Source organism: Macaca fascicularis, chromosome 8 (genome assembly GCF_037993035.2).
Source record: "Macaca fascicularis isolate 582-1 chromosome 8, T2T-MFA8v1.1".
Classification (NCBI taxonomy): Eukaryota; Metazoa; Chordata; class Mammalia; order Primates; family Cercopithecidae; genus Macaca; species Macaca fascicularis.
In genome coordinates, this window is record NC_088382.1 from 107,436,007 (window position 1) to 107,463,734 (window position 27,728).

Consider the following 27,728-nt stretch of genomic DNA (forward strand, 5'->3'; position numbering starts at 1 on the left):
ATAGAAATTAGCCAAGTATCAAAAAACAGCATATCAGATTATAATGTTTATTTATTATTATTTTTTGAGACAGAAAATCTCACTCTGTCACTCAGAGTGCAGTGTGGTAGCATGATCGCAGGTCACTGCAGCCTCAGCCTCTTGCGCTTAGGCAATCTACCTGTGTCAGCTTCCAGAGTAGCCAGGACCACAGGTGCCTACCACCACACCTGGCTAATTATTATTATTATATATATATATTTTTCTGAGATGGAGTCTCACTCTGTTGCCCAGGCTAGAGTGCAGTGACGCGATCTCGGCTCACTGCAAGGTCCGCCTCCCGGGTTCACGCCATTCTCCTGCCTCAGCCTCCCGAGTAGCTGGGGTTACAGGCACCCACCACCACGCCTGGCTAATTTTTTATATTTAGTAGAGACAGGGTTTCACCGTGTTAGCCAGGATGGTCTTGATCTCCTGACCTCGTGATCCACCGGCCTCGGCCTCCCAAAGTGCTGGGATTATAGGTGTGAGTCACCGTGCCCGGCCCCCTGTCATTAACGTTTTTTAAAATATGATTTTAGTGCTTGTATAGGATTCTGTTACTTGGCTTTAATATTCAGTCATTCTGCTTTTGTTTCAAGTTTTCATTATTATAGATAAGTCTGCAATGATCATTTTTGGATACAACCTGTGTAAATTTCTGATCGTTGTTTAATTACTGTATCAGTGGATTTGAATGTTCTTAAGGTTTTTTCTTTTAATTGAGGCTTTTAAAAAGGAGAGCTGACAATTACGTTTTCAGTTGTTTAGATTCAAGCTGCAGGTCTCTTATTTGGGATCTGATAGATGATTTATGGGTGAAAAGCACTTTGAATTCCTGGAACATATTCAGGGACCTAACACCACTTAAGAAATTACAGAAGTTGGATTTATTTACATGTGGAAGTAATCATTGTTAAGAACAAGGAAAAATATGTGACATCACAGGATCAGTTTGTAAATAGAATAGGAACAGTTTATTCATGACACAAAAAAACAAACAAAGCCCAAATATAAGTGAGCATTAACTGAATTAGAGCATAAGTGTGTCCCCTCTTTTGCATTTAGATCAGCTGTAGGCATTACGTCATCTGCTCCTGGCAAGCCTGAGCGTCGTCTTCGTTCTCATTTGTGGTGATGTTTTATTCTCGGTTAGAATGGATGATTGAGTGACTGCCATTTTCTCTCTTTCAGGAAGTTCTTACCCAGTGTTGTTGGGGTTTTGACTCATGTTTGACCTTTTCCATCTGTCTGGGTTTAGTAGCTACCATGGCTAATCCTAACCCCAACCCCTTTGCACAGACATAGGTCCTCATGGCTCCCCATTTTCTTTTTTTTTTTTTTTTTTGAGACGGAGTCTCGCTGTGTCGCCCAGGCTGGAGTACAGTGGCCGGATCTCAGCTCACTGCAAGCTCTGCCTCCCGGGTTTTTACGCCATTCTCCTGCCTCAGCCTCCCGAGTAGCCGGGACTACAGGCGCCCGCCACCTCGCCCGGCTAGTTTTTTGTATTTTTTAGTAGAGACAGGGTTTCACCGTGTTAGCCAGGATGGTCTCGAACTCCTGACCTCATGATCCGCCCGTCTCGGCCTCCCAAAGTGCTGGGATTACAGGCTTGAGCCACCGCGCCCGGCCCCCATTTTCTATTCACATCATTCATGGTGTGCCAGATTCCCATCCAACAGTTGAGGTTTTATATAATAATACGGTAGATACGTGGTGGTGCACAGACCTTCTTATATTAGGAAAGTTCCACACTGATTAAAAGCCACAGTGGTGAGTCATTTGTGATGTGTAATGAGCAGCGTACCTGTCATATCTTTGTTTTATCTGTGTCCCCTCTATCTGGACTGCCTCATGAAGAACCAGGGCACCTGGAAGGGGACTTGGTCCCCTGAGAGAAAGACCACAGGGCTAGAGGTACAGAGTGGGTGATAATAGTTACTACAGCATTTATGACACTGGCAGGTGTAGGACCCAGGACCCACTCTGGAGTAAGAAGGACACGCTGAGCCAGCAGCCAGGACTCTGTTGTCAGACACCATGTGATGTGTTATAGAGATGGAACAGGAGAGGGCAGAAAGGCATGTAAGTATCTGACAGCATCAGGCTGTCAGAACTCCAGTAGCAAACAGAAAAACAGGGCACACATGAATACCATAGGGCGAGTACAAAGAGGAGGGTTAGAGGCCAGATGGATAAGCTAAAAATAGGATTATTTGGATATACTGCAAGTACTTTCAGCACAGTGTATCTAAAATCGACATTGTCATTGTCCTTCCACTGACCTTTTCCATTTCTGATAATGACAAGATACATCCTGTCACCAGGCTTGAAGTCTCAGGTCTTCTTTGCTGCTTTTTCTGTGTTCTTTGCATGTAGTCAGTTACTGTATCTCTAGTAATTCTGCCTCCATGTGGAAAGGTCTTGGGGTTCCAACCTTGGCTCTCCCACACATAGGCGCTAAGATAAAGTCACTAAACCTGACCAACTGATGCGGAAGATGACCATCTCACAGGGTTATCATGCGAATTAGAGATGAAGTGCCCTATTACTTCTTAGCCAGACTATCGTAGGTGTTTCCAGGGTCAAAGGACAAAATTAGAACAATTTAGTTTAAAGATCTTAATTGGCTTTCTAGAATTGGGTAACACTTCATCCCATATGAGTATCCTGGGGGCTAAGCAGAGGAGCTTGGCTTTTTAGAGAGAAATGGGCTGAATAAACCAGAATCAAAGAACTAAACCAGAAACAAACCAGAAACAAAGAACTAAAAGCAGATGGATCATTTAAAAGGGACTTTTCTTGTAAGGCAGGGGCAGGGAGACAGAACAATACAAAAATAACTGTTAGTTAGCATCAGGTGACTTCAGGTTATCGTGAACCTGAGCATGGGTGACTGCATTTTGGTTTGTGTTCTAGTGTGTTGGGACCCTATTGTGCAGGAGCTCAATCTGCAACAATGGCCGCTTATTATTTTTATTTAACACCAGATTGGATTCCTGCCTCTAATTTAGCTTTCCTACTTCTGCCTGTTTGCTCTTTCTGACAACATAGCTCTGATCATGTTATATCCTTCCTCAAAAACCTTTATAGCATTTTCGTTAACTATTAGAATTTCTATCCTAGTTTCGAGGCCTCTTCACCACCTGGCCCCATCCCACATTTCTGGTTCTATCCTCTAACATTTCTTTTCATACCCCCCTACCCTGGCGTTCCAGCCACATTGAACTTGCTGTCTTGAGGACATGTCCTCGTCTCAGTGGCATTGCTCATACTTGGAATTGTTCTTTTCCATACCCCTCAGGCTCCAAATCTTCATCTTTCGAGTTCCTGTTCAAATGCTACCATCTCTGTTGCAGGTCCCTGCAACCCCTGACTGTAACTCTCCTTAACTTCCATGATTCTTTCTCTGAGCTCTTGTCACACTCACTGCTTTATGCTTTTTGTTTTTTGGGTACATGATGTATTTAACTTCATGTTCTGAGTCCCGGGGAGTTCTTCCTAAGCACTTAGCAAGTATGTGTTGTAGGCAATTAGTAGCTATATATGATCAGTAGACTCCACAAGGGAATAATAAGCTGATTAAGGGTTAACAGGTCCCTGGGGACTGAGAGTACAGGAAAGCACATGTGTAAAGCAGGTCCGTAACACTGGCTTTAGAAGATCTAGAAAACTAGTAAACAAAAGCTTTTAATATGGTTCTTGTTAAGATGTGAAGAGGTAAGATAACTAACTTGAGTGGCATTCCTCTTATTTCATTTGATCTTATTTCAGTCCACAATTTTCCACATACCTTTTCTCAAAAATGAGAGTATAGAAGAGTTGGGCGCAGTGGCTCACACCTGTAATCCCAGCACTTTGGGAGTCTGAGGCAGGCGGATCACTTGAGGTCAGGAGTTCGAGACCAACCTGGCCAACATGGTGAAACCCTGTCTCTCATAAAAATACAAAAAAATTAACCAGGCGTGGTGGCAGGTGCCTGTAATCGCAGCTACAGGCGCCTATTGAGGCGGGAGAATCACTTGAACCCAGGTGGCGGAGGTTGCGGTGAGCCGTGCTTGCACCACTGCACTCCAGCCTGGGCGACAGTGCGAGACTCCATCTCAAAAAATAAAATAAAAAATAAATTTAAAAAATATAGAGGGATTGAAATGACAAGAAAACTTGACAGTTTATCAAATAACATCTTTGCCGTATATCATAATGCCAGTTGTGGGACTGGCCTGTGCCTCCTTTAAGCCTTGGAGTTGTAATGAAAAGTTTTCTTCAAATAGTTTTGTTAATCACAGTTTAAAATGTGCTATGAAATTTCTTGGATCTTTGGAGAGAAACAAGATACTGTTACAATAATTACTGTGGAGATGTTACTGGAAAGGGGTCCTGATGCAGACCCCAAGAGAGGGTTCTTGGACCTCGTGCAAGAAGCAATTCAGGTTGAGTCCACAGAGTAAAGTGAATGTAAGTTTATTAAGTAAAGAAACAAAAGAATGGTTACTCCATAGGCAGAGCAGTAGCTTGGGCTGTTCCACTGATAATACCATAATTATGTATTCATTATATGCTAAACAAGGGGTGGATTTTTCATGAGTTTTACAGGAAAGGGGTGGGCAGTTCCCAGAAATGAGAGTTCTTCCCCTTTTCAGACCATATAGAGTAACTACCTGACGTTGCCATGGCATTTGTAAACTGTCATGGTGCTGGTGGGAGTATCTTTTAGCATGCATGCTAATATATTATGATTAGTGCATAACGAGCAGTGAGGACAGCCAGAGCTCACTTTTGTCACCATCTTGGTTTTGGTGGGTTTTGGTCGGCTTCTTTACCATCACCTGTTTTATCGGCAAGGTCTCTGTGACCTGTACCTTGTGCTGATCTCCTGTCTCATCCTGTGACTTAGAAGGCCTAACCTCCTGGGAGTGCAGCCCAGTGGGTCTTAGCCTCATTTTACCAAACCCCTGTTCGTAATGGAGTCGCTTTGGTTCAGATGCCTTTGACGGAGAAGGTAACTTTTCCCTGTATATTCTTTTGTACCTTCAGGTATTTGGTTAAGCACATGCTTGTAATATCTGTTTAAATTAGTTATGTATACTCTGGGAAGTGCCTATTCTCATAATTTTTTTCAAAAAGCAATTGGCTTTTATTTGACAATTTGGAAAACACAGGAAGAAAAGTTATTCCAGCCAGGCGCAGTGGCTCACGCCTATAATCCTAGCACTTTGGGAGGCTGAGCTGGGTGGATCTCAAGGTCGGGAGTTCAAGACCAGCCTGACGACGGTAAAAACCCCATCTCTGCTAAAAATACAAAAATTAGCCGGGCGTGGTGGCAGGCACCTGTAATCCCAGCTACTCGGGAGGCTGAGGCGGGAGAATCGCTTAAACCTGGCAGGTGGCGGTTGCAGTGAACCGAGATCATGCCACTACACTCCAGCCTGGGTGACACAGTGAGACTCCGTCTCAAAAAAAAAAAAAAAAAAAGAAAAACAGAAGTTACTTCGAATCCTACAGTAACCCTGAAACAACCAATTGGGATTGTCATTTAAAAATGAACTTTTTTTTTTTTTTCTTTCCTTGAGACAGTGTCTCACTCTTTCACCAAGGCTGGAGGGCAGTGGCACGATCTCAGCTCACTGGAACCTCTGCCTCCCTGGTTGAAGTGATTCTCCTGCCTCAGCCTCCTGAGTAGCAGGGATTACAGGCATCTACCACCACGCCCAGCTAATTTGCATTTTTAGAAACAGGGTTTCACCATGTTGGCCAGGCTGCTCTCGAACTCCTGATCTCAAGTGATCCACCCACCTCGGCCTCCCAAAGTAGAGGAATTACAGGTATGAGCCACCGTGCCCGGCCAAAAATAAACTCTTGAATGGATGTTCTGTAAAACATTTATACTTCCTTTAAACAGGTATTTCCAAATATGTGGATTTTTGTTTATTTGGTTTTGAGGGAAGGTCTTACTCTGTTGCCCAGGTTGGAGTGCAGTGACGCATCAGCTCACTGTAGTCTCAAACTCCTGGGCTCAGGCAATCAATCCTCCCACCTCAGCCTCCAAGTAGCTGGGACTACAGGCCTGCGCCACTATCCCTGGCTCATTTTTTTGTTTGTTGAGATGAGGTCTCACTATGTTGTCCAGGCTTGTCTTGAACTCCTGGGCTCAAGTGATCTTCCCACCTCAGCCTCCCAAAGTGCTGGGATTACAGACAGCCACTGTGTTCAGCCCAAATATGATTTTTGTGGTAGGATATGCCATTAGTTAGTGTTGTTAGTAAGAGGCTTCTCTCTCTGTATGAAGGTTATTCATATCTTCACTCCATTTGAGAAGAGTGAAACATAGAACTCCGCCATAAGTTTCTGAACTTAGAATAGTAAAGAAGTAACAAGCCAGTCTTGGCCTGGCCCAATGATGTGCACCTGTAGTCCCAGCTACTTGGGAGGCAGAGGTGGGAGGATTGCTAGAGCCCAGGAGTTTGAGGCCAGCCTGGGCAATATAGACACCTTGTCTCTTAACAGACAACAACCCAATCTTAGCTGGTGCCTCACTTAAACTCTGCGATCCTTACTACCCCAGCCCCATCAAAGTTAATATGTGTGTGTATTGTCGAGCAGTGACAGGAAGAATAAAGGAAATAGAAATGAAGAGGCAGAATGGTCAAGATTTTGCGGTTGGTTGGGTGTGCAGGATAAAGATGGTAAACTCAGATGATCAAGTTTCGTGTATGGACAGGAGACTTGTAGAGGTTAGGTTCTGGAATCTAAATTCCTGGATTCCAATCCCATCTCTACAGCTTAGTTGTTTGTTTGTTCCTGAGCAGTGTTTTTTAACCTCTGAGCCTCAGTTTGCTATGTATAACATGGGAATAATTTAGTACCCACTTCATTAGGTTATTGCAGGACTTAAGAGAGATTCCACATAAAGCACTTAGCATAGTGCCTGAATGTTTTTCATTAATTATTTAATAGCGAGGCCATTTTTTAAGTTAGAGAACAAATAAGGAGGAGCAGAAGTGGAAGGTGTTAAAGAAGGTGATTTTCATTTAGAGGAGCTGAGTTTAAAGTAGCTAAGGGCAGTATTCAGAAGACAGGACTACTGGCCTGGCCTGGCCTGGCCTGGCCTGGCCTGGCCTGGAAAGAGTTATTGCAGGAGGATGATCCTGGATCCACTATGTAGCTTTGCATTCATTCTCTGAAACTGCTTCCTAGATGGCTTCAAAGCTCTCAAAGCTCCACTGATTTGAATCTGTAAAATGTTTGATTAACTGAGACAACTTGGGTTGCTTACCTTTAACTCTAGAGTGTAGCTGACTCACTGGAAAGTTTTTGTGCTTTTTCAACCACTGGCGCCAGCACTGCTGCCTGTGTTTGTGTGTGTTGTTCACTGCTCTATGGTGCCTGGGCCAGGGGGAATGAGGTAAAATCCTGCTGTTGTCTTCACTCCAAGCCTTGTGCACTTGGCTGCAACTGAATGGGCTGGCAGCATTTCCACCTTAGGGAATGTTTGTCTGCTCCCTGGATGGGTCCATGGGTGGGGCTTAGTGTTGAGAGTCAAGCCACTGAGGAAGTTGCCTGTGGCCAGCCTGACTCCATGTGGTCAGTGTAGTTTTCTGTTATAAGGATTGCATCCTGGGGTTACTTAAATTCTTTTTTTTTTTTTTCTTACTGCAGATCATCAATGCTGTGGTACTGTTGATTTTATTGAGTGCCCTGGCCGATCCGGATCAGTATCACTTTTCAAGTTCTGAACTGGGAGGTGACTTTGAGTTCATGGATGATGCCAGTAAGTAGTAGATATTTTGGTATTGTCAAGGGCAGGGAATCTGACTGCCAGCACTTCCTATTAAATTACAAATATAGACTAATGAGCTCATTTGAGCTGAAATATAATTTGTCATTGCAAATCAGCAAATATTTGCATGCATCTAATGTTCTGACTGTCTTCTAGGTGCAAGAGTCTAAATAAGATCGTTTTTCATCTTATGTTAACTTACCCATTTAAAAAACGATTGCGTTATCATAGACTTTCTACCCTGGGCCTTTTGGCCTTTTTTGAGAGGAAGAGGTATAAATGGCAGGAAGGAAGGTGAAAAGGCTCGTGCTTATCTCCTTGTGTCTTCTGTTATGTTTCAGTATTTATTTTTATTCTAGGAGTGATCTTTTTCCATTCTAGAAATGATGTTGCAGATTATTTGGGGGAATTCAGGGCCTTTTCCCAGTGAATGGAAATATGTACAGGGATGTGGGATGTGGGGTAAGCAGGGAGGAAGCTAGGCTCCCAGCTTCAAGATCACTGAAGCCTCATCATTTTATAATCATGCTGAGTCCATGCCAAAGGAGAGGAACAGTGCTGTGCATAATCTCAAACAGAAGATAGTACAGATGTATTTCTCATTGACTTTGGAGAACTTCAAGTGAGTTTTTCTTTACAAGTGTTGGAGCAAAGTAAGAGGGGAGAGAGTGGCTCAAGATGCAGTTTTAGAGATCGGAAGCATTCGAAAGACCTGGTGAGGGCTCTGTTTCTCCAAGTGAGAAAAAGCTGTTCAGTGGTTTTAACTAAATGCATGAACTGATGTATGCATTTAAGATCCCTTTTGCTGCTGAGTGGGGGACTGGGTGTGTGAGCACAGAGTCTGGGAGAGTGGTATTGGGGATACCACCTAGGCTGCACTGGGGATACAGAACAGGGAAGGATTTGGCAGAACTCGCTGTTTTGGGCAGCAAAGGAGACGGAGGAATCAAAGATGACTTCAGCTTTCCAGTTTGAAGAGATGACCTGCGTCTTTACTGAGCTGAGAAAGTCCAGAGTCAGGAGGTGGGAACAGACTTAGGGGAGAAAACTAGACTTTAATTTCAGTAACTAACTGAGAGCACAGTTGTTTGGAATTGATATGGTTTGGCTGTGTCCCCACCCAATTCTCGAATTGTGTCTCCCAGAATTCCCCTGTATTGTGGGAGGGTCCCGGGGGAAGTAATTGAATCATGGGAGCTGCTCTTTCCCTTGCTATTCTCATGATAGTGGATAAGTCTCACGAGATCGAGTCTGAGGCCGGCAAATCACCTGAGGCCAGGAGTTCAAGACTAGCCTGACCAAGATGACAAAACCCCGTCTCTACTAAAAATAGAAAAATTAGCCTGGTGTGGTGATGGGCACCTGTAATCCCAGCTACTTGGGAGGCTGAGGCAGGAGAATTGCTTGAACCCCAGGTGGCGGAGGTTGCAGTGAGCTGAGATCGTGCCACTGCACTTCAGCCTGGGCAACAGAGTGAGGCTCTGTCTCAAAAAAAAAAAAAAAACAAAAAAAAAGGCCCTGGGCGACTGTTGGGAAGACATGATTGGTTTTGAAATGGTGAGGACATGAGATTTCGAGGGTCTGGGGCAAATGATATGGTTTGACTGTGTCCCCATTCAAATCTCAACTTGAATTATATCTCCCAGAATTCCCCCATATTGTGGGAGGGACCCAGGGGGAGGTAATTGAGTCATGGGGGGCCGGTCTTTCCTTTGCTGTTCTCGTGATAGTGAACAAGTCTCATGAGATCTGATGGGTTTATCAGGGGTTTCCACTTTTGCTTCTTCCTCATTCTCTCTTGTCACCACCGTGTAAGAAGTGCCTTTCACCCTCTGCCATGATTCTGAGGCCTCCCTAGCCATGTGGAACTGTAAGTCCAGTTAAACTTCTTTTTCTTCCCAGTCTCAGGTATGTCTTTATCAGCAACATGAAAACAGACTAATACAGGAGTGTAGGCTCCGAAGCCAGAAGAGGTCAGTTTGAGTTCTGACACTGCCATGTGTTGAAGATGCTAAACTTGAGCTAGTGACTTATCATTGTCTGCCTCAGTTTCCCCTCTGCAAGATAGGAGTGACTTTATAACCACATGATTTAAATGATAGAAAGTAATTACAGACTGGCTGTGGTGGCTCACACCTGTAATCCCCGCACTTTGGGAGGCGGGGAGGGTGGTGGGGATCACTTGAGATCAGGAGTTCAAGACCAGTCTGGCCAACATGGCAAAACCCCATCTCTACTAAAATCTACTTGCCTCAAAGTTGTTGTGAGGATTAAATGAGTTAGTGCATAAAACATGCTTAGAATGGGGCCTGGCCCATAGGAAGTGCTTAGTACCTTTTGCTGTTTCAGCTACTATTACCTAGATTCTTACGGCTGGAACATGTGAACTATCTTAAAGTAGAGAGGTTACAAAGGTCAGGCATGGGAGTCTGTGGCCCAGAGGAAATATTTGGACTGAGATTATAGATTTGAGGATAACAGCCTAAAAACTAAATTTCGGTTAGGGAAAGAGTAAAAAGAAAAGGGAACGGGGCCTAGAACTGAGCCCTGAAGGATCCCCAACTGTGAGAGGCCAGGAGGAAGAATGAGAGAGTAACTAACTGGTAGTGAAGTAAACAGAGAACCAAGGGATGCTTTCTAGCCATCATCTTCCACCACTATTGTTTCACAACATGGATTGAGAAGTTGGGGCATTAAAGTTACTGCAGGGAAAAGTTGCATTATATTATCCTGGGATTTGAGATCCTGATTAGCTGGGATTACAAGCATGCACCATCCCACGGCTAATTTTTGTATTTTTTGTAGAGATGGGGTTTCACCATGTTGCATAGGCTGCTCTGAAACTCTTGAGCTCAAGCGGTCCACCTACCTCAGCCTCCCAAAGTGCTGGGATTACAGGCATGAGCCACTACACCTGGCCAATTTTCAAGCATAATTTTTTTTTTTTGGAGACGGAGTCTCGCTCTGTCGCCCAGGCTGGAGTGCAGTGGCCGGATCTCAGCTCACTGCAAGCTCCGCCTCCCGGGTTCCCGCCATTCTCCTGCCTCAGCCTCCCGAGTAGCTGGGACTACAGGCGCCCGCCACCTCGCCCGGCTAGTTTTTTTTTGTACTTTTTAGTAGAGACAGGGTTTCACCGTATTAGCCAGGCTGGTCTCGATCTCCTGATCTCGTGATCCGCCCATCTCGGCCTCCCAAAGTGCTGGGATTACAGGCTTGAGCCACCGCGCCCGGCTCAAGCACAATTTAAAGTAATTTATTATTCAGGCTGGGCTTGGTGGTCATGCCTGTAATTCCTCCAGCACTTTGGGGGGCCAAGGCAGGCAGATCACCTGAGGTCAGGAGTTCAAGACCAGCCTGTACAACATGACAAAACTCCATCTCTACTAAAAACACAAAAATTAGCTGGGCATGATGGACACCTGTAATCCCAGCTACTCAGGAGGCTGAGGCAGGAGAATTGTTGGAACCTGGGATGGGGAGTTTGCAGTGAGCCGAGATTGCGCCGTAGCACTCTAGCCTGGGTGACAGAGTAAGACTACCTTTCAAAATTAAAATAAATAATCCATCTCAAGGACTATTAATCCTATCCACACATGAGTTAAATATGGAAAGCTGTGTCCAATAACTTTTGGCCTGTGAGCTTATTTATTAAAGGAGACCAAAACACATGTAAGAGAATTTAAAAAAAAAAACAGATTAACTCAAGTGAATATCCACTTTTCTGTACCTTTATAACCATGTGATTTAAATGATAGAAAGTAATTACAGACTGGCTGTGGTGGCTCACACCTGTAATCCCAGCACTTTGGGAGGCTGGGGGGTGGGGTGGGGATCACTTAAGATCAGGAGTTCAAGACCAGCCTGGCCAACATGGGAAAACTCCGTCTCTACTAAAAATACAAAAAATTGTTCGGACGTGGTGGCTGCGTGCCTGTGGTCCCAGCTACTTGGGAGGCTGAGGCTGCAGTGAGTTGAGATCATGCCACTACACTCCAGCCTGGGCGACAGAGCAAGACTCCATCTCAAAAAAAAAAAAAAAGTAATTACAAACTATTCATTCAGTTCTTTCAAATATATCAGTTCTTTTCAAATATATGAAATAGGATAGAAACCTCAAAGGCACTGGAATTAACATTCAGGACATTATAAAACAATTACTATTTTAAAGTCTTAAGTACCAGCAAGCCTTTCAAGATAGCTAAATTAAGCCTATCATGTCAGATAGTTATTACCCAGCTTAATCTCTGGTGATTAGAATAAGGCATGCAGTGTTACTACTAGATCCAGATAGAATCATAGCATTATCATTTACAACTTCTTTTCCTAGGAATCCTGCTACTGGAATTGTGTAGTTTTAATCTGAGGGGAAAGCAGAGTGACATTAATTTAACGTTAATTAAACTAATTATTCTTTCTGGAAGAATTCATAGGAGTATAATGGGGTTATTCAGAATAGACAGAATAAGAAATGTTAGACCAGGTGCGGTGACTCACACTTGTAATCCCAGCACTTTGGGAGGCCAAAGCGGGTGGATTGCTTGAGCTCAGGAGTTCGAGACCAGCCTGGGCAACACGGCAAAACCCTGTCTCAACTAAAAATACAAAAATTAGTCCAATGTGTTGGTGCTTGCCTGTAATACCAGCTACTTGGAAGGCTGAGGTGGGAGGATCGCTTGAGCCTGGGAGGCAGAGGTTGCAGTGAGCCAAGATGGTGTCACTGCACTCCAGCCTGGGTGACAGAGCCAGACCCTGTCTCAAATTTAAAAAAAATTATGAAAATTAATGTAGCAATTTTATCTTGATATCTTTTTGCATTGGTGACAGCTATCTGAAGATTTCATCCAGCCAGACAGAGCAGAACTCTTTCTCACTTTTGCATGTGATCTTTTCCATGATCTGGTAGAAGAAAGCTAAATTCCTATTTGTACTGAAATGAGGCATATAGGAGAATCTACTGGAATAAAGAAAGAAAATATAAGAAAATGAGTTAAAACATTTTTTTTTGAGACTGGGTCCCACTCTGTCACCAGACTGGAGTGGTGTCACACACAATCTGGGCTTACTACAGTCTCTACCTCTTGTGCTCAAGCGATTCTCCCACCTTAGCCTCCCAAGTAGCTGTAACTAGAGGCATGAGCCATCATGCCTGGCTAAGTTTTTGTAGAGATGGGGTTTTGTCATGTTGCCCAGGCTGGTGTCAAAACTCCTGAGCTCAATTTGTCGTTCTCGACTTCCAAAGTGCTGGGATTACAGGCATGAGCCACTCTACCCGCCCTCAGTTTTTTCAGTGTTATAAAAATTGGCTATACTGGGAAAGGATGTGGAACTGTCATAGATTGGAGGAGACACAATTAAATGCACTGTGGGATCCTGGATTAGATTCTGGAAAAGAAAAAGGATATTGAAGGGGAACAGGTAAAATTCCAATTAGTTGTACAGTTTAATTAACAGTGTTGTACCAATGTTAATTTCCTGGTTTTGGTAGTTATGCTAGAGCTAGGTAAATTGTTAATAGGGGAAGCAGGGTGAAGGGTATATGTGAATTCTGCTGTGTTTGTAACTTTCCTATATGTGTAAAATGACTTCAAAATAAAAAGTTAAAGAAAAAGTAGTTCAATCCACTGAGTTAGAAGCTCAAAGAGTAATGTTTGAAAAGCATGTATGTGTGGCATACTGTGTTACACACTCATAGCCTTGAGTAGAAGTAGACTTCATGGAATTTTATTTGTGAAATTTTGTTTGGCAAAGAATTATAGCAGCAAGTGTCCCTGCTATGCATAATGTGAAACAGCAGTTCATCCATATGAATTTCTAATTAATTTTGTGGTAGATTTGTCTTTCTAGTCAAACTTAACTTTCTTTACTGGGCAGACAAACTTAGCCTGAAGAAAGAAGTGGCCAGATAAGTTGTCAAGAAATGATGGCTGTTGATATGTACAGTCACCTGGTTTAGGCTAAAGACCCCTACATTTATTGGAGAAAGGATGGTCTTTTCAATAAATGGTTCTGGGTGAAATCTGGGAGAAAGACACCTCACAAAAGAAGATATCCATAAGAGAATATTCTCCACATTATAAGTTATAGGAATTGCAAATTACAACTACAGTGGTAAATTACCATGCCTCTTCAAAATGACCAACATTAACACAGTTAACAATACCACCTATTGGTATCGATGCCGAGCAGCCGAACTCTCAAATCACGGCTGGGAATGTAAATCACACCAACCACTTTGGAAAACTAAAGCTAAATATACATCTACCCTATGGCCCTGCATTCCACTCCTTGATATATGTACACTCCAGAAGTGAGTGCTACACAACCCAGTCCTAGATATATACCCTAGGGATACGGGTGCTTCATAAATCCATCGTCAGCCATGTGTAAAAATGGTCATAGTAACTTGATTTATAATAGCCAAAAGTTGGAAACAATCCAGATTTCCAGTGGCAGAATGGGCAAAAATGAAGCAATCAGAGATGAAACAATATAAACAAAATGGGTAATGAGAATTAATTGTAATGTGTGTATGCTTATATATGTATGTGCATATTTGAAAGTTTTGATAATAAAATCTGAGAAATAGGAAACAGCAACAAAAAAGATTGATGAGCCTGAGGAGGGCCAGCTTTCTTGATGACTCTCAGCGTCACAAACTAAGGCTCACCTCACTCTGGCATTTGGAAAGGGCCCTTGGCTGCCTACCTGCCCTCTCGTCACACACCCCAAACTCACTTGGCAGTCTGCACAGCTTGCCGGCTTGTGCGCAAAGATCCTGACAGCCTTGAGGAAATAGAACTACAGCAGCAGGGGAAGCTGAGCCAGGGAAACCATCCTGGCCCTTTATTTTCTTTACTTTTGTATTTTATTTTTTGAGACAGGGTCTTGCTCTGTCGCCCAGGCTGGAGTGCAGTGGCACAATCTCGGCTCACTGCCACCTCTACCTCCTGGGCTCAAGCAATTCTCCCACCTCAGCCTCCTGAGTGGCTGGGACCATAGGTGCGCACCACCATGCCTGGCTAATTTTTGTATTTTTAGTAGAGACCGGTTTCACCATGTTGCCCAAGTTGGTATTGAACTCCTGGGCTTAAGCGATCCGTCCACCTTGGCCTCCAAAAGTCCTGGGATTGCAGGAGTGAGCCACCGTGCCCGGCCTGTCTCTTTATTTTCATCCATCCGCCCTCCCATCCTTTCAAAAAAAGTTACATCCTTGACTTTTTTTTCTTTTAAAGGATAAATCAATTAATTACTTGGATTTTTTTTTTTTTTTTTTTTTTTTTTTGAGTTGCAGTCTCACTTTGTCACCCCAGGCTGGAGTACAGTGGCGCCATCTCGGCTCACTGCAACCTCCACCTCTCAGGTTCAAGTGATTCTCCTGCCTTGATCTCCCGAGTAGCTGGGATTACAGGTGAGCACTACCATGCCCAGCTAATTTTTGTATTTTTAGTAGAGACAGGGTTTCACCATGTTGGACAGGCTGTTCTTGAACTCCTGACCTCAAGTGATCCACCCGCCTCGGCCTCCCAGAGTGCTGGGATTACAGGCATGAGCCACTGCGCCCGTACTGGATGTTTATTTTCAAGGAGACTTTGTGCAAAGGTACACCTTTGTATGTATGAGAAGACCACTAGAGTTGGTGAAGTCACTTGGATCATTTAGGCTAGCCATTTTACTCTTCTTCTCTAGAGTTAAAGAATGGATGGAAGGCCATGGTTACTGGAGCTGGGAATGCGAGAGTCACCTAGATTTAACCTCTTTGTGAGGAGCAGTAACATTTGGACTAGGACTACCCCCAACCGAGACAACCTCGGAGTGGGAGGCACCCTCACTCTCTTCCCTCCTTGTGATCTCATTCCCTCACCAGAGGGCGGAGGGCAAAAGAGCTGTATGTTGATCGCCCAAACAGATCACTGCCTGGGGCAGAGAACGGGGTGTTGAAGAATGGTTTTGGAATAGCACCAGAAGCCAGCTGGTAGAGCCACTCCACTGCTTATCTTGATGTTCCACCTAACCAAACTGTACATTTCCCTACTTTGCCTACAAGAATACTATAAAAAGCTCTCCTAATGTCTTACTGAAATCTCAGGATGCTATATTAGCCAGGGTTCCCTAGAGGGACAGAACTAATGGGATATATTTAAGGGAGTTTATTGACTTATATGATCACAAGGTGAAGTCCCATAATAGGCCATCTGCAAGTTGAGGAGCAAAGAAGCCAGTGATGGATCATTCTGAGTCCCAAAACCTCAAAAGTAGGGAAGCTGACAGTGCAGCCTTCAGTTTGTGGCTAGTGGCCCAAGAACCCCTGGAAAAACCCCTGGTGTAAGTCTAAGAGTACAAAAGCTGAAGAATTTGGCGTCTGATGTTCGAGGGCAGGAAGCATCCAGCACAGGAGAAAGATGGAAGCCACAAGACTCAGCAAGTCTGCTCTTCCATTTTCTCCTGCCTACTTTATTCTAGCTGGTCTGGCAGCTGATTAGATGGTACCCACCCAGATTGAGGTTGGATCTGCATTTGCCAGTCCACTGACTCAAATGTTAATCTCTTTTGGCAACAGCCTTCACGGGCACACCCAGGAACAATACTTTGCATCCTTCAATCCAGTCAAGTTGACACTACAGATACATTAAGCCTACAGAATCCCTTGGATCCGTTGAGGTCCTGTTTGTCACTGGCTGAGCAGGAACTAGGTCAGCTCTGGTGTCCAGTATTCCTTCTTTCGTGCTCTTTTCCTCACCGGCTGCTTCTCTGATGCATTTTATTGTTGTTGTTGTTTACATTTTAATGTTTTTCAATTCAGGATGTGATTTACAATTTAGCAGAAATTTACGAGTATTAGTTTTTTCCCCTCTAGATCTCTATGTTGAAAAAATTCAAAGCTTTTAGAGAAGTTGCATGTACAATGAAAACCACATTATTTTTCTCATTAACAATAATTTGTTCTGCCAGATTTAGGAAAAGCAGTTTTAAAAAACCAATAGTTTGGAGTTCATTTTTGTAAAATTATTATTATTATTATTATTTTTTTTTTTTTGAGACGGAGTCTCGCTCTGTCGCCCAGGCTGGGATGCAGTGGCCGGATCTCAGCTCACTGCAAGCTCCGCCTCCCCGGTTTACGCCATTCTCCTGCCTCAGCCTCCCAAGTAGCTGGGACTACAGATGCCCGCCACCTCGCCCGGCTAGTTTTTTGTATTTTTTAGTAGAGACAGGGTTTCACCTTGTTAGCCAGGATGGTCTCGATCTCCTGACCTTGTGATCCACCCGTCTTGGCCTCCCAAAGTGCTGGGATTACAGGCTTGAACCACCGCGCCCGGCCACTAAAATTATTTCTTATTAAATATTGAGTAGGTATAAAAGAATATTTATAAAATATTTATTACCTGTAGCCAATCATGGTGCTAAAAGCACTTGTGGACCTGCCAAGTTGGTTTAAGAAATTTTTGGCCGGGTGCGGTGGCCTGTACCTGTAATCCCATAGTGACAATGCCCAGGCAATTGAAACTGCAATGAGCCATGATCGCACCACTGCAACTCCAGCTTGGGAGACCAAACAAGACCCCTTATTTACCAGAGATTGACTAAAGAAAAAAAGAAGTTGAAGGCCGGGCAGGGTGGCTCGTGCTTGTAATCCCAGAACTTTGGGAGGCCGAGGCTGGCAGATCACTTGAAGTCAGGAGTTCGAGACCAGCCTGGCCAACATGGTGAAACCTCCGTCTCTACTGAAAGTTATAAAGAATTAGCTGGGCATGGTGGAGCACACCCGTAGTCTCAGCTACTTAGGGGGCTGAGGTGGGAGACTCGCTTGAGCCTGGGATGTGGAGTTTGCCTTGAGCCAATATTGTGCCACTGCTTTCCAGCCCAGGCGACGGAGTGAGACTCTGTCTCAAAAAATAAAAAAAAAAGATAAAGCAAAGTAGAATGAACCAGATGGTATGGCTGTCTTATAGCGAGCAAGAGAGTGGGACAAGGTGAGGCAAGATTAGAGAGGTAGACATGCTCTGGAATAAAGAGGAACATCAAGGCCTTGATAAGAAGTGGAGGTTTTATTTTAAATAAGATGGAAAGCTATGAAGACTTTGATTAGAGCTTTGAGGCACACATGAGTTTATAAAATAGAAGTTAGACACCTATATATCTATAAAATAATACCTAATTCATTATTTATATAATCCAGTGGACCAGAAGAACAAACATTAAAAAAATCTGTAAACCAATATCCCTTTTTCTATTTAGAGTAATCTCTTAGTATAAAGTTTTTAGCAACTTTATACTAGTTTATTTACAAAATGCCTTTGAGAAGAGACTGAACGTGTTCAAACAGTGGATCCACTACTGATTTGTCTTTTTTAAAAAAATTTCATTTTTAATCTTTTGGCAGACATGTGCATTGCCATTGCGATTTCTCTTCTCATGATTCTGATATGTGCTATGGCTACTTACGGAGCGTACAAGGTAAGCAGCTTGCAGTAAGATGCTGGCCTTTTCCTTGGTCTCTTACATGTGTAATCTGTGCTGCTAGAGTCTATAGTAAGTGAGAAGTGACTTTCCAGTTTTCGGTTAAGAATCTCGTTTAAATCTCTCGTTTGTATTATGTGGTACTAGGAAAACCAATATTATAGTCCTGGAAATTTTTTTTTTTTTTTTTTTTTTTTGGGAAGACAGGCTCTCACTCTGTCACACAGGTTGTAATAGAGTGGTGTGATCTTAGCTCACTGCAATCTCCGCCTCCCAAATTCAAGTGATTCTTCCACCTCAGCCTCCAGAGTAGCTGGGACTATGGGTGTGCGCCACCATACTTTGCTGAGTTTGGTATTTTTTAGTAGGGATGTGATTTCACCATGTTGGGCAGGCTAGTCTCAAACTCCTGACCTCAAGTGATCTACCCACCTCAGCCTCCCAAAATGCTGGGATTACAGGTGTGAGCCACCACACATAGCCAGCCCTAGAAATGTTCACTGAAGCTTCTTTTTGACTGCTTATATTTGGCATACCGGTTTCCATGATGACATGGGTTAATGAATTCCAATTTTTCCATTTCCTTTCAGATTAATAAAATATTTATTTTAATTTAACAAAATATTGTTTTATAATATTGAACACAATAACTTTCTATTTTCTGTTCTGTTTAGCAACGCGCAGCCTGGATCATCCCATTCTTCTGTTACCAGATCTTTGATTTTGCCCTGAACACCTTGGTTGCAATCACTGTGCTTGTTTATCCAAACTCCATTCAGGAATACATACGGCAACTGGTATGTGGACCTCTTACTGCTCCTTTTCATTAATTCTTTTCATTAGGGAAGCTGGTTAAGTAAGGGATGTAGTTACAGAGATACACAGACATTAATTTCAGGATTTTTAGCTTGTAGCTGAATTACCAATAAGAATTTTTTTTTTTTTTTTTTTTTTTTGAGATGGAGTCTTGCTCTTGTTGCCCAGGCTAGAGTGCAATGATGTGATCTTGGCTCACTGCAACCTCTGCCTCCAGGGTCTCAGCCTCCCACCTAGCTGGGATTATAGGCATGCACCAACATACCTGGCTAATTTTGTATTTTTAGTAGAGATGGGGTTTCACTGTGTGGGTCAGGCTGGTCTCGAACTCCTGACCTCAGGTGATCCACCCATCTCGGCCTCCCAAAGTGCTGGGATTACAGGTGTGAGCTACTGTGTCTGGCCTGATAAGAAAGTTTTGAGGGCCGGGGTTATGATTGGTGGCAGTGATGGCGGTGTTTGATGTGCCTACTTAAATTATAGTCCAGTTACTAATAGTTTTATTTGGTAAAATGTAGTTTTCTCAGTAATCAACAAAGGATAGCTTTTTGCCTCTGCTAGTGTATTGAAAGTGAAACTCTGCTCAAAAACAAACAAACAAAATAATTAGCTGGGAAAGGTGGCACACGCCTGTGACCCTAGCTACTCGGGAGGCTGAGGCAGGAGAATTGCTTGAACGTGGGAGGTGGAGGCTGCAGTGAGCCAAGATCACGCCCTTGCACTCCAGCCTGGGCAACAGAGTGAGACCTCGTCTAAAAAAAAGAAAAATCAGAAGAAAGTGGAACTCTTCTCTATACTAGCTCCCAAATTTGTTTGACCATAGAATCTCTTTCTCAAGCATCATTTTGGGACTAGTTTATGGTTAAATGTCCTTTTGATCATGTGAGTGAATATTTATGGCAGGGTATTAAGAAGCTTATAATGGTTATGAGGTTGGAATAACTTTATTTTTGAGACAGGGTCTCTGTCACCCAGGCTAGAGTGCAGTGGCGTGATTATGGCTCACTGCAGCATTGACCTCCCAGTCTCATGTGATCCTCCCATCTCAACCTCTTGAGTAGCTGGCACTACAGGCATGCACCACCATGCCCACCTAATTTTTCTTTTTGTATCTTTTGTAGAGATGGGGGTTTCACCATGTTGCCCAGACTTGTCTCAAACTCCTGGACTCAAGTGATCCTCCAGCATTGGCCTCCCAAAGTGCTGGCATTATAGGTCTGACTCACTGTACCAGGCCAACTTCACCGTTTTTTTTGTTTGTTTGTTTGTTTTTTTGAGACAGAGTCTCACTCTGTCACCCAGGCTGGAGTGCAGTGGTGCAATCTCGGCTCTCTGCAACCTCCGCCTCCCTGGGTTCAAGCCATTCTTTTGCCTCATTCTCCCGAGTAGCTGGGATTATAGGTACCCACTACCACGCCTGGCTAATTTTTTGTATTCTTAGTAGAGATGGGGTTTCACCATCTTTTCCAGGCTGGTCTCAAACTTTTAGCCTCAAGGGATCCACCCTCATCGGCCTCCCAGAGTGCTGGGAATACAGGCACCCACTACCATGCCCGGTTAATTTTTGTATTTTTTTAGTAGAGGTGGGGTTTTGCCATGTTGACCAGGCTGGTCTCGAACTCCTGACCTCAGGTGATCCGCCCGCCTTGACCTCCCAAAGTGCTGAGATTACAGGCATGAGCCACCATGCCCAGCCTGCAACCTCAATGTTCTGGGCTCAAGTCATGCTCCCACCTTAGCCTCCCAAGTAGTTTGGACTACAGACATGCACCACCATGCCCGGCTAAATTTAGAGATGGGGTTTGACTATGTTATCCAGGCTGGTCTCAAACACCTGTACTCAAGCAATCTGCCTGCCTCAGCCTCTCAAAGTGCTGAAATTACAGGCGTGAGCCACTGTGCTTAGCCAAGTTATTTTATTAATAAAAGAATAAAGTTGGCCGGGCGCGGTGGCTCAAGCCTGTAATCCCAGCACTTTGGGAGGCCAAGGTGGGTGGATCACGAGGTCAGGAGATCGAGACCATCCTGGCTAACATGGTGAAACCCCGTCTCTATTAAAAATACAAAAAACTAGCCGGGCGTGGTGGCGGGCGCCTGTAGTCCCAGCTACTCGGAGGCTGAGGCGGGAGAATGGCGTGAACCTGGGAGGTGGAGCTTGCAGTGAGCCGAGATTGCGCCACTGCACTCCAGCCTGGGCGACACAGCGAGACTCCGTCTCAAAAAAAAAAAAAAAAAAAAAAAGAATAAAGTTGCATGATCTGATCACAAAGAATGACGATTTTATTTCTTAGATATTTTGTCCCAAGTGAAAGAAGACTGAAAACCATTAGGTGGTGTTCACCCTGGTGAGCAGGAGCCAAGCACGAGTCATGGGCCTTCTCCGTGTTCTTCCTCAACATTGGAAACAACTTTGTTTCAGAATATTGTTCATGAGGAATCCCAACACATAGTGTTGAACAGTGAAGAAGAGATAAAAGATGAGATAGCACAGTAGGCCTCCTTCCCATTCACTTGCCTAGGCCAGTGATGTAGGCGTTGATCATTGCTGTGTGAGTGTTTTGTGGGGAAAGTCTAGCAACTCCCTCTAACCATAGTAGCCGACTTTGGTCCTCCTGAGAAGGTTCCCTTTGACCTGGTTGTTAAGCATTGTGGATGGTAGTGCTTATTTTGCCCTGCCCTGGAAGTACTTGCTAGTATAAGAGAATTTGCTGTCTTGGGAGAAGTACCATCAACACAAATGCTCTTTGCAAAGAAGCCATCATTTTAGTAGGTTTCTGTTCCTTGCCCTGTATATGCCCTTTAGAATGGTTCAGAACTTTTGTTTTTGAGACATGGTCTGGCTCTGTTGCCCAGGTGGCTGGAGTGCAGTGGCATGATCTCGGCTCACTGCAACCTCCCGCACCAGGGCTCAAGTGATTTGCTCACCCCAGCCTCCCAAGTAGCTGAGCTGGGCGACAGAGAGAAACTCCGTTTAAAAAAAAAAAGGAATGGTTCAGAACTTGCAGAGAATCCAAATTTCAGAGATCCCTGGATATACAAAATGTCCCTGGATACAGATCACTGACTTCTTTTATATGGTAGGAGGGCAGAGTCAGGCTAGAAACTTTGCATTCATCCTAAATAATAGCTGTCTGCTTTAATCAGTTGCTTTCTGATAAGCATGTCTGAATTGGTGCCCAAGGAATACTGTCTGGAATGATTAATGAGATTTACTAATGAGGCCCTTTTCTTTTGCAGCCTCCTAATTTTCCCTACAGAGATGATGTCATGTCAGTGAATCCTACCTGTTTGGTCCTTATTATTCTTCTATTTATTAGCATTATCTTGACTTTTAAGGTAAGCATGAAGATTTTACTTATAGTCTAAAAATATTAAGTGTATTCCTGAATGCCAAAGAAGTAAACAAACTTTGGTCAGTTTGTCTTTCTTTGGACATCCAAATTGCTTTTTGATTTCCTAAGATTACAATTCCTATGCTGTCTGTATTAGAGGTAAACACTAACCAAAATTCCACAGTTTGATCAAGGAGTCCAAAATATATTTGGACAGAGATAAGTTAACATAATGTTATACATTACATAGTATATAATACTGCAAGGTCTGTTACACGGTCTGTGTAGTAAATATTCTTTTGTAATTTTTTGCTAAAAGTGTAGTATTTTCTGAATATTGTTCTATCGCAATCCATTATATGAATATCATTATTTAATAAATTACCTGTTGTTGAACATTGAGACATTTCACTTAAATATATTCACTGCAACCCTGTTAAGTACACCCTTATATTTATGCATTTATCTCAAGATAAATTTCTTTATTTTTTTGTTTTGTATTTTTTATTTTTTGAGACAGAGTCTCACTCTGTTGCCCAGGCTGGAGTACAGTGGCGCAACCTTGGCTCACTGCAAGCTTCACCTCCCGGGTTCATGGCATTCTCCTTCCTCAGCCTCCCCAGTAGCTGGGACCACAGGCGCCCACCACAAGCCCGGCTAATTTTTTTGTATTTTTAATAGAGATGGGGTTTCACCATGTTAGCCAGAATGGTCTCGATCTCCTGACTTCGTGATCCGCAGGAGAATGGTGCGAACCCAGGAGGCAGAGCTTGCAGTGAGCTGAGATCGTGCCTCTGTACTCCAACCTGGGTGACAGAGCGAGACTCCATCTCAAAAAAAAAAAAAAATGAAATGTTGGGGTGGTCAGACTCAACACTAGGTCTGCGAAGTCCGGCGGAGTCAAAGGAATGAGACAAGTTAAGAGTACACAGGGTCTCTACTAAAAAAAAAATACAAAAAACTAGCCGGGCGAGGTGGCGGGCGCCTGTAGTCCCAGCTACTCGGGAGGCTGAGGCAGGAGAATGGCGTGAACTCGGGAGGCGGAGCTTGCAGTGAGCGAGATCCTGGGCGGCAGAGCGAGACTCCATCTCAAAAAAAAAAAAAAAGAGTACACAGGGTGGGTCCAGGGGTCCAATGCCAGTTTGGAGGCTGCGAAGGCCCCGAGCTCTGGGAGCCCCTACTATTGGTAATCAAACAAAGAAGCAGGTAGTGAGGACGTGCGGATATGGGGGTAGACAGGTGAGGACGTGAGAATAGAAAGGTAGCGGTGCATCAGGCATAGCTGTGACGGTTTAACATATGCTCTGGTACTTGAGATAAGGGAGAACAGGTTCTTCTAATTCGAGATGCAATCAATTTATGATCTTTGGAGAGCAAGGAGCAAGGGGCCAGTGAGTCTGGACACATTCCAGAGGCTACAAGGGGTTTTATGCCCTGAGCCCTGGGTTCTGTCCAAGCCACAAGGGGTTTTATGCCCTGGACTTAGATTGTAGTGTGACAGGGCAGCTTTCCACCCTTTGGCACAGTTTGGTGTTCCATGGGCCACAAGGGGTTTTAGACCCTGGACTCAGAACATGTTCCAAGACTCTTTTACGTTATGTCAGACAAGCAAGCCTTGCCTCAGCTCTTCTGCCAACATACATACATACATGCATACAGACAGACAGACAGACAATAATGAAAGAAAATCAATTGAGTCTAAATTTCTATCATAAAACACATGATTTCGGGTGTCATTCAGTAGTTAAGGATGTGAGTGAATTTTACACACAGATGTTGGTCCTTACTGCCTTGCAGCTCCAGCTCCTCCGTTCTAGCTTCTTGGCTGCTATTTGACCCCCAAGCCCATGAGGCTAGGGCTGCCTACCATCCAGGCTGCAGGCAGAGCTGGCAGTGCCCCCTGGTGAAAGGCCACAGACTCACATCTCACTCATTGTAGTTTGTCTTTGAAGGGTAGACTCCCTTTTGACTTCTGCATGTTTTTGGTTACTCTCCCATGACTTAAAATTTGTGCATGAGTAATTTTTCTAGATTTTATAAATCTTACCTGCGGGAAGGTTAGTCTGACCAAGGTAACTCTGCCATTACCAGAAACTCGGAAGCTAGAACCTCCCAATTATCTTTAAAAAGACTTTTTAAATCTTTTAAACATTTTCACTAGTACTTATTTGAAATGCCCACATCACATTTTGAGTCAGAGGACCTAGGGTTGGCTTCTGTCAGTATGACTTCTATTTTATTTTATTTATTTATTTTTAAAGGCACAACCATGTTCATCATTGCTAGTCATGTAGTCTAAATTAGCAAAACCATAGCAGAATAAAATATAATACTGGTTGATGTATTTATACAGATATTAAAAGATATTTTTGAATGCACTTTAAAAAATTTTTTTGTGGGTACATAGTAAGTATGTGTATTTATGGGGTATATGAGATATTTTGGTACAGTGCAGAATAATCACATCATGGAAAATTGGGTGCCCATCCCCTTAAGCATTTAGTTATACTCTTTTAGTTATTTTTTAGTTATTTATTTATTTTTTTGAGACAGAGTGTCGCTCTGTCGCCCAGGCTGGAGTGCAGTGGCACGATCCCGGCTCACTGCAAGCTCCGCCTCCCTGGTTCAAGTGATTCTCCTGCCTCAGCCTCCCTAGTAGTTGGGACTACAGGCGTGTGCCATCACGCCTGGCTAATTTTTTGTGTTTTTAGTAGAGACAGGGTTTCATCATTTAGCCAGGATGGTCTCAATCTCCTGACTTTGTGATCTTCCCACCTCGGCCTCCCAAAGTGCTGGAATTACAGATGTGAGCCACCACACCTTTTACTTATTTTTAAATGTTGTCAATACTACCTTTAGCTTTGTGGTCAGAGCCTTGGTTTCTTTATTTACTAAATAGTGGTAATTAATAAAACATTCTGCAGCATGACTGAGATAATGGAAGGTGCTTCATTTATTCAGCAAATATTTATTGAGAAACTCTCAGTGGCAGATTCTGTTCTAGTACTATGGTTTGGTAGTGAATAAGAAAAATCCTTGCCCTATGGTGCTTTTATAAATTGCAAAACACAAATATTGTCTCATAAATGGGGCCATACTAATTGTTCACATCAGTGTCTCCAACATGGGAGAAATGTATACGCGTGTGTGTGATAAAATTTTATTTTATATATTTTTATTATATATATTATATAATTTTTTTTATAGATGAGGGGGTTCTTACTATGGTGCCCAGGCTGGTCTCAAACTTTTGGCCTCAAGTAATTCTCCTGCCTCAGCCTCCCCCAGTGTTGGGATTATAAGTGTGAGCCAGTGGGCCCTGGCCAGTGCCTTCATTTTTATATCCCTCCCAGCACTAAACTGATGCGTTGGCACCTAGAGACTCCATAATTATTAGTTTTTATTTTTATTTTTATTTTTTTCAAGACAGGGTCTTGTTCTGTGGCCCAGGCTGGAGAGAAGTGGCCTGGTGTGATCTTACCTCACTGCCACCTCTGTGTCCCAGGCTCTGGTGATCCTCCCGCCTGGCCAGTAGTAGCCGGTACTGTAGGCACACACCATCACACCTGGCGAATTTTTCCATTTTTATTAGAGATGAGGTTTCGCTATGTCACCCAGGCTGGTCTGGAACTCCTGGGCTCAAGTGATCCATCTGCCTCCTCCTCCCAAAGTGCTGGGATTATAGGCATGAGCCACCTCGCATAACCAAGACTCAGTAATTGTTAGTATAGATTAATAGGAGTATGCATGTTTTGGTTTCATATACTGGTTCACTGGATTAGTGCCTCTCATCACCAAAATTTACTCCTACTCTGTGATAAGTGTTATCACCACGATTCTTTGAAGCCCCAAAACAAGGCACTTGTCAGCTTTGCTCTGTCCTAAGAGAGAAAAGGAAGCAGTGCTTAACCCCTAGCTCTGCAGATAGATGATGGGAAGAATCTATCAGTGCAAGTTAATTTGGGAAATACACTAAATAGTTCTTTTTTTTTTTTTGAGACAGTCTCGCTGTCGCCCAAGGTGGAGTGCAGTGATGCAATCTTGGCTCACTGCAAGCTCCGCCTCCGGGTTAACTCCATTCTCCTGCTTGAGCCTCCCGAGTAGCTGGGACTGTAGGTGCCCACCACCACGCCCAGCTAATTTTTTGTATTTTTAGTAGAGATGGGGTTTCACCATGTGAGCCAAGATGATCTCGATCTCCTGACCTCGTGATCTGCCCACCTCGGCCTCCCAAAGTGCTGGCATTACAGGCGTGAGCCACCATGCCCGGCCCACTAAATAGTTCTAATTCAATATTGCAGAAGTGTCAAATAAGAAATAAGGTCAATGAAAGAAGTACCTGGGCTTTTAAAGACAGCACATCGAGGTTTCTCCCCTTTTGGAATGTGTAGTAGGTGAATGCATGTGGCCTTGCAAAGGCCCTTGAGACTGCCTATTCTGGGCATTCCATACAAATACAATCATCATGCAATATGTTTTTTTGGTTGTGTGCGTTTTCTTTTTTTTTTTTTTTTGTTTTGAGACAGAGTCTCACTCTGTCACCCAGGCTGGAGTGCAGTGGCGCAGTCTCGGCTCACTGCAGCCTCTACATCCCAGGTTCACTCAAGTCTCCTGCCTCAGCCTCCCACATAGCCGAGATTACAGGCATGTGTCACAATGTCTGGCTAATTTTTGTATTTTTAGTGGAGACGGGGTTTCACCATGTTGGCCAGGCTGGTCTCAAACTCTTGGGCTCAAGTGATCCACCCATCTTGGCCTCCCAAAATGCTGGGATTACAGGTGCGAGCCATCGTGCCCAGTCCCGTTATTATTATTTATTTATTTACTTATTTATTTTGGAGATGGAGTCTCGCTCTGTCACCCAGGGTGGAGTGCAGTGGCACAATCTTGGCTCACTGCCACCTCCGCCTCCGGGGTTCAAGCAATTCTCCTGCCTCAGCCTCCTGAGTAACTGGGACTACAGGTGCATGCTGCCACATGCAGCTAATTTTTTGTATTTTAGTAGAGATGGAGTTTCACAGTGTTGCTCAGGCTGTTCTCGAACTCCTGAACTCAGGCAATCCACCTGCCTTGGCCTCCCAAAGTGTTAGGATTACAGGCGTGAGCCGCCGCGCCTGGCCCCGGCCCCATTATTTTTATTGTTGTTAATACCACATTGTTTGGATGGTGCCGCATTTTGTCTATCCATTCATCAGCTGAGGGACATTTGGGTTGCTTCTACTTTTTGGCTATTATGAATAATGCTGCTGTGAACATTCAAGTTTTTGTGTGGATGTATATTTTCATTTTATTGGGTATATATTATATACATACTATGTAATACCTAG

General features: G+C 43.7%; 1 protein-coding gene across 1 annotated transcript in view; it reads left to right on the forward strand.

The window, feature by feature from the left end:
* The window catches only part of LAPTM4B (lysosomal protein transmembrane 4 beta), a 74,929-nt gene that overhangs the window by 18,343 nt on the left and 28,858 nt on the right, over window positions 1-27,728 (forward strand). The window contains 4 exon segments of the mRNA XM_045398534.2: window positions 7,678-7,789; window positions 18,177-18,250; window positions 18,928-19,050; window positions 22,307-22,405. Of these exon segments, the coding sequence (XP_045254469.2) occupies window positions 7,678-7,789; window positions 18,177-18,250; window positions 18,928-19,050; window positions 22,307-22,405 (408 nt within the window).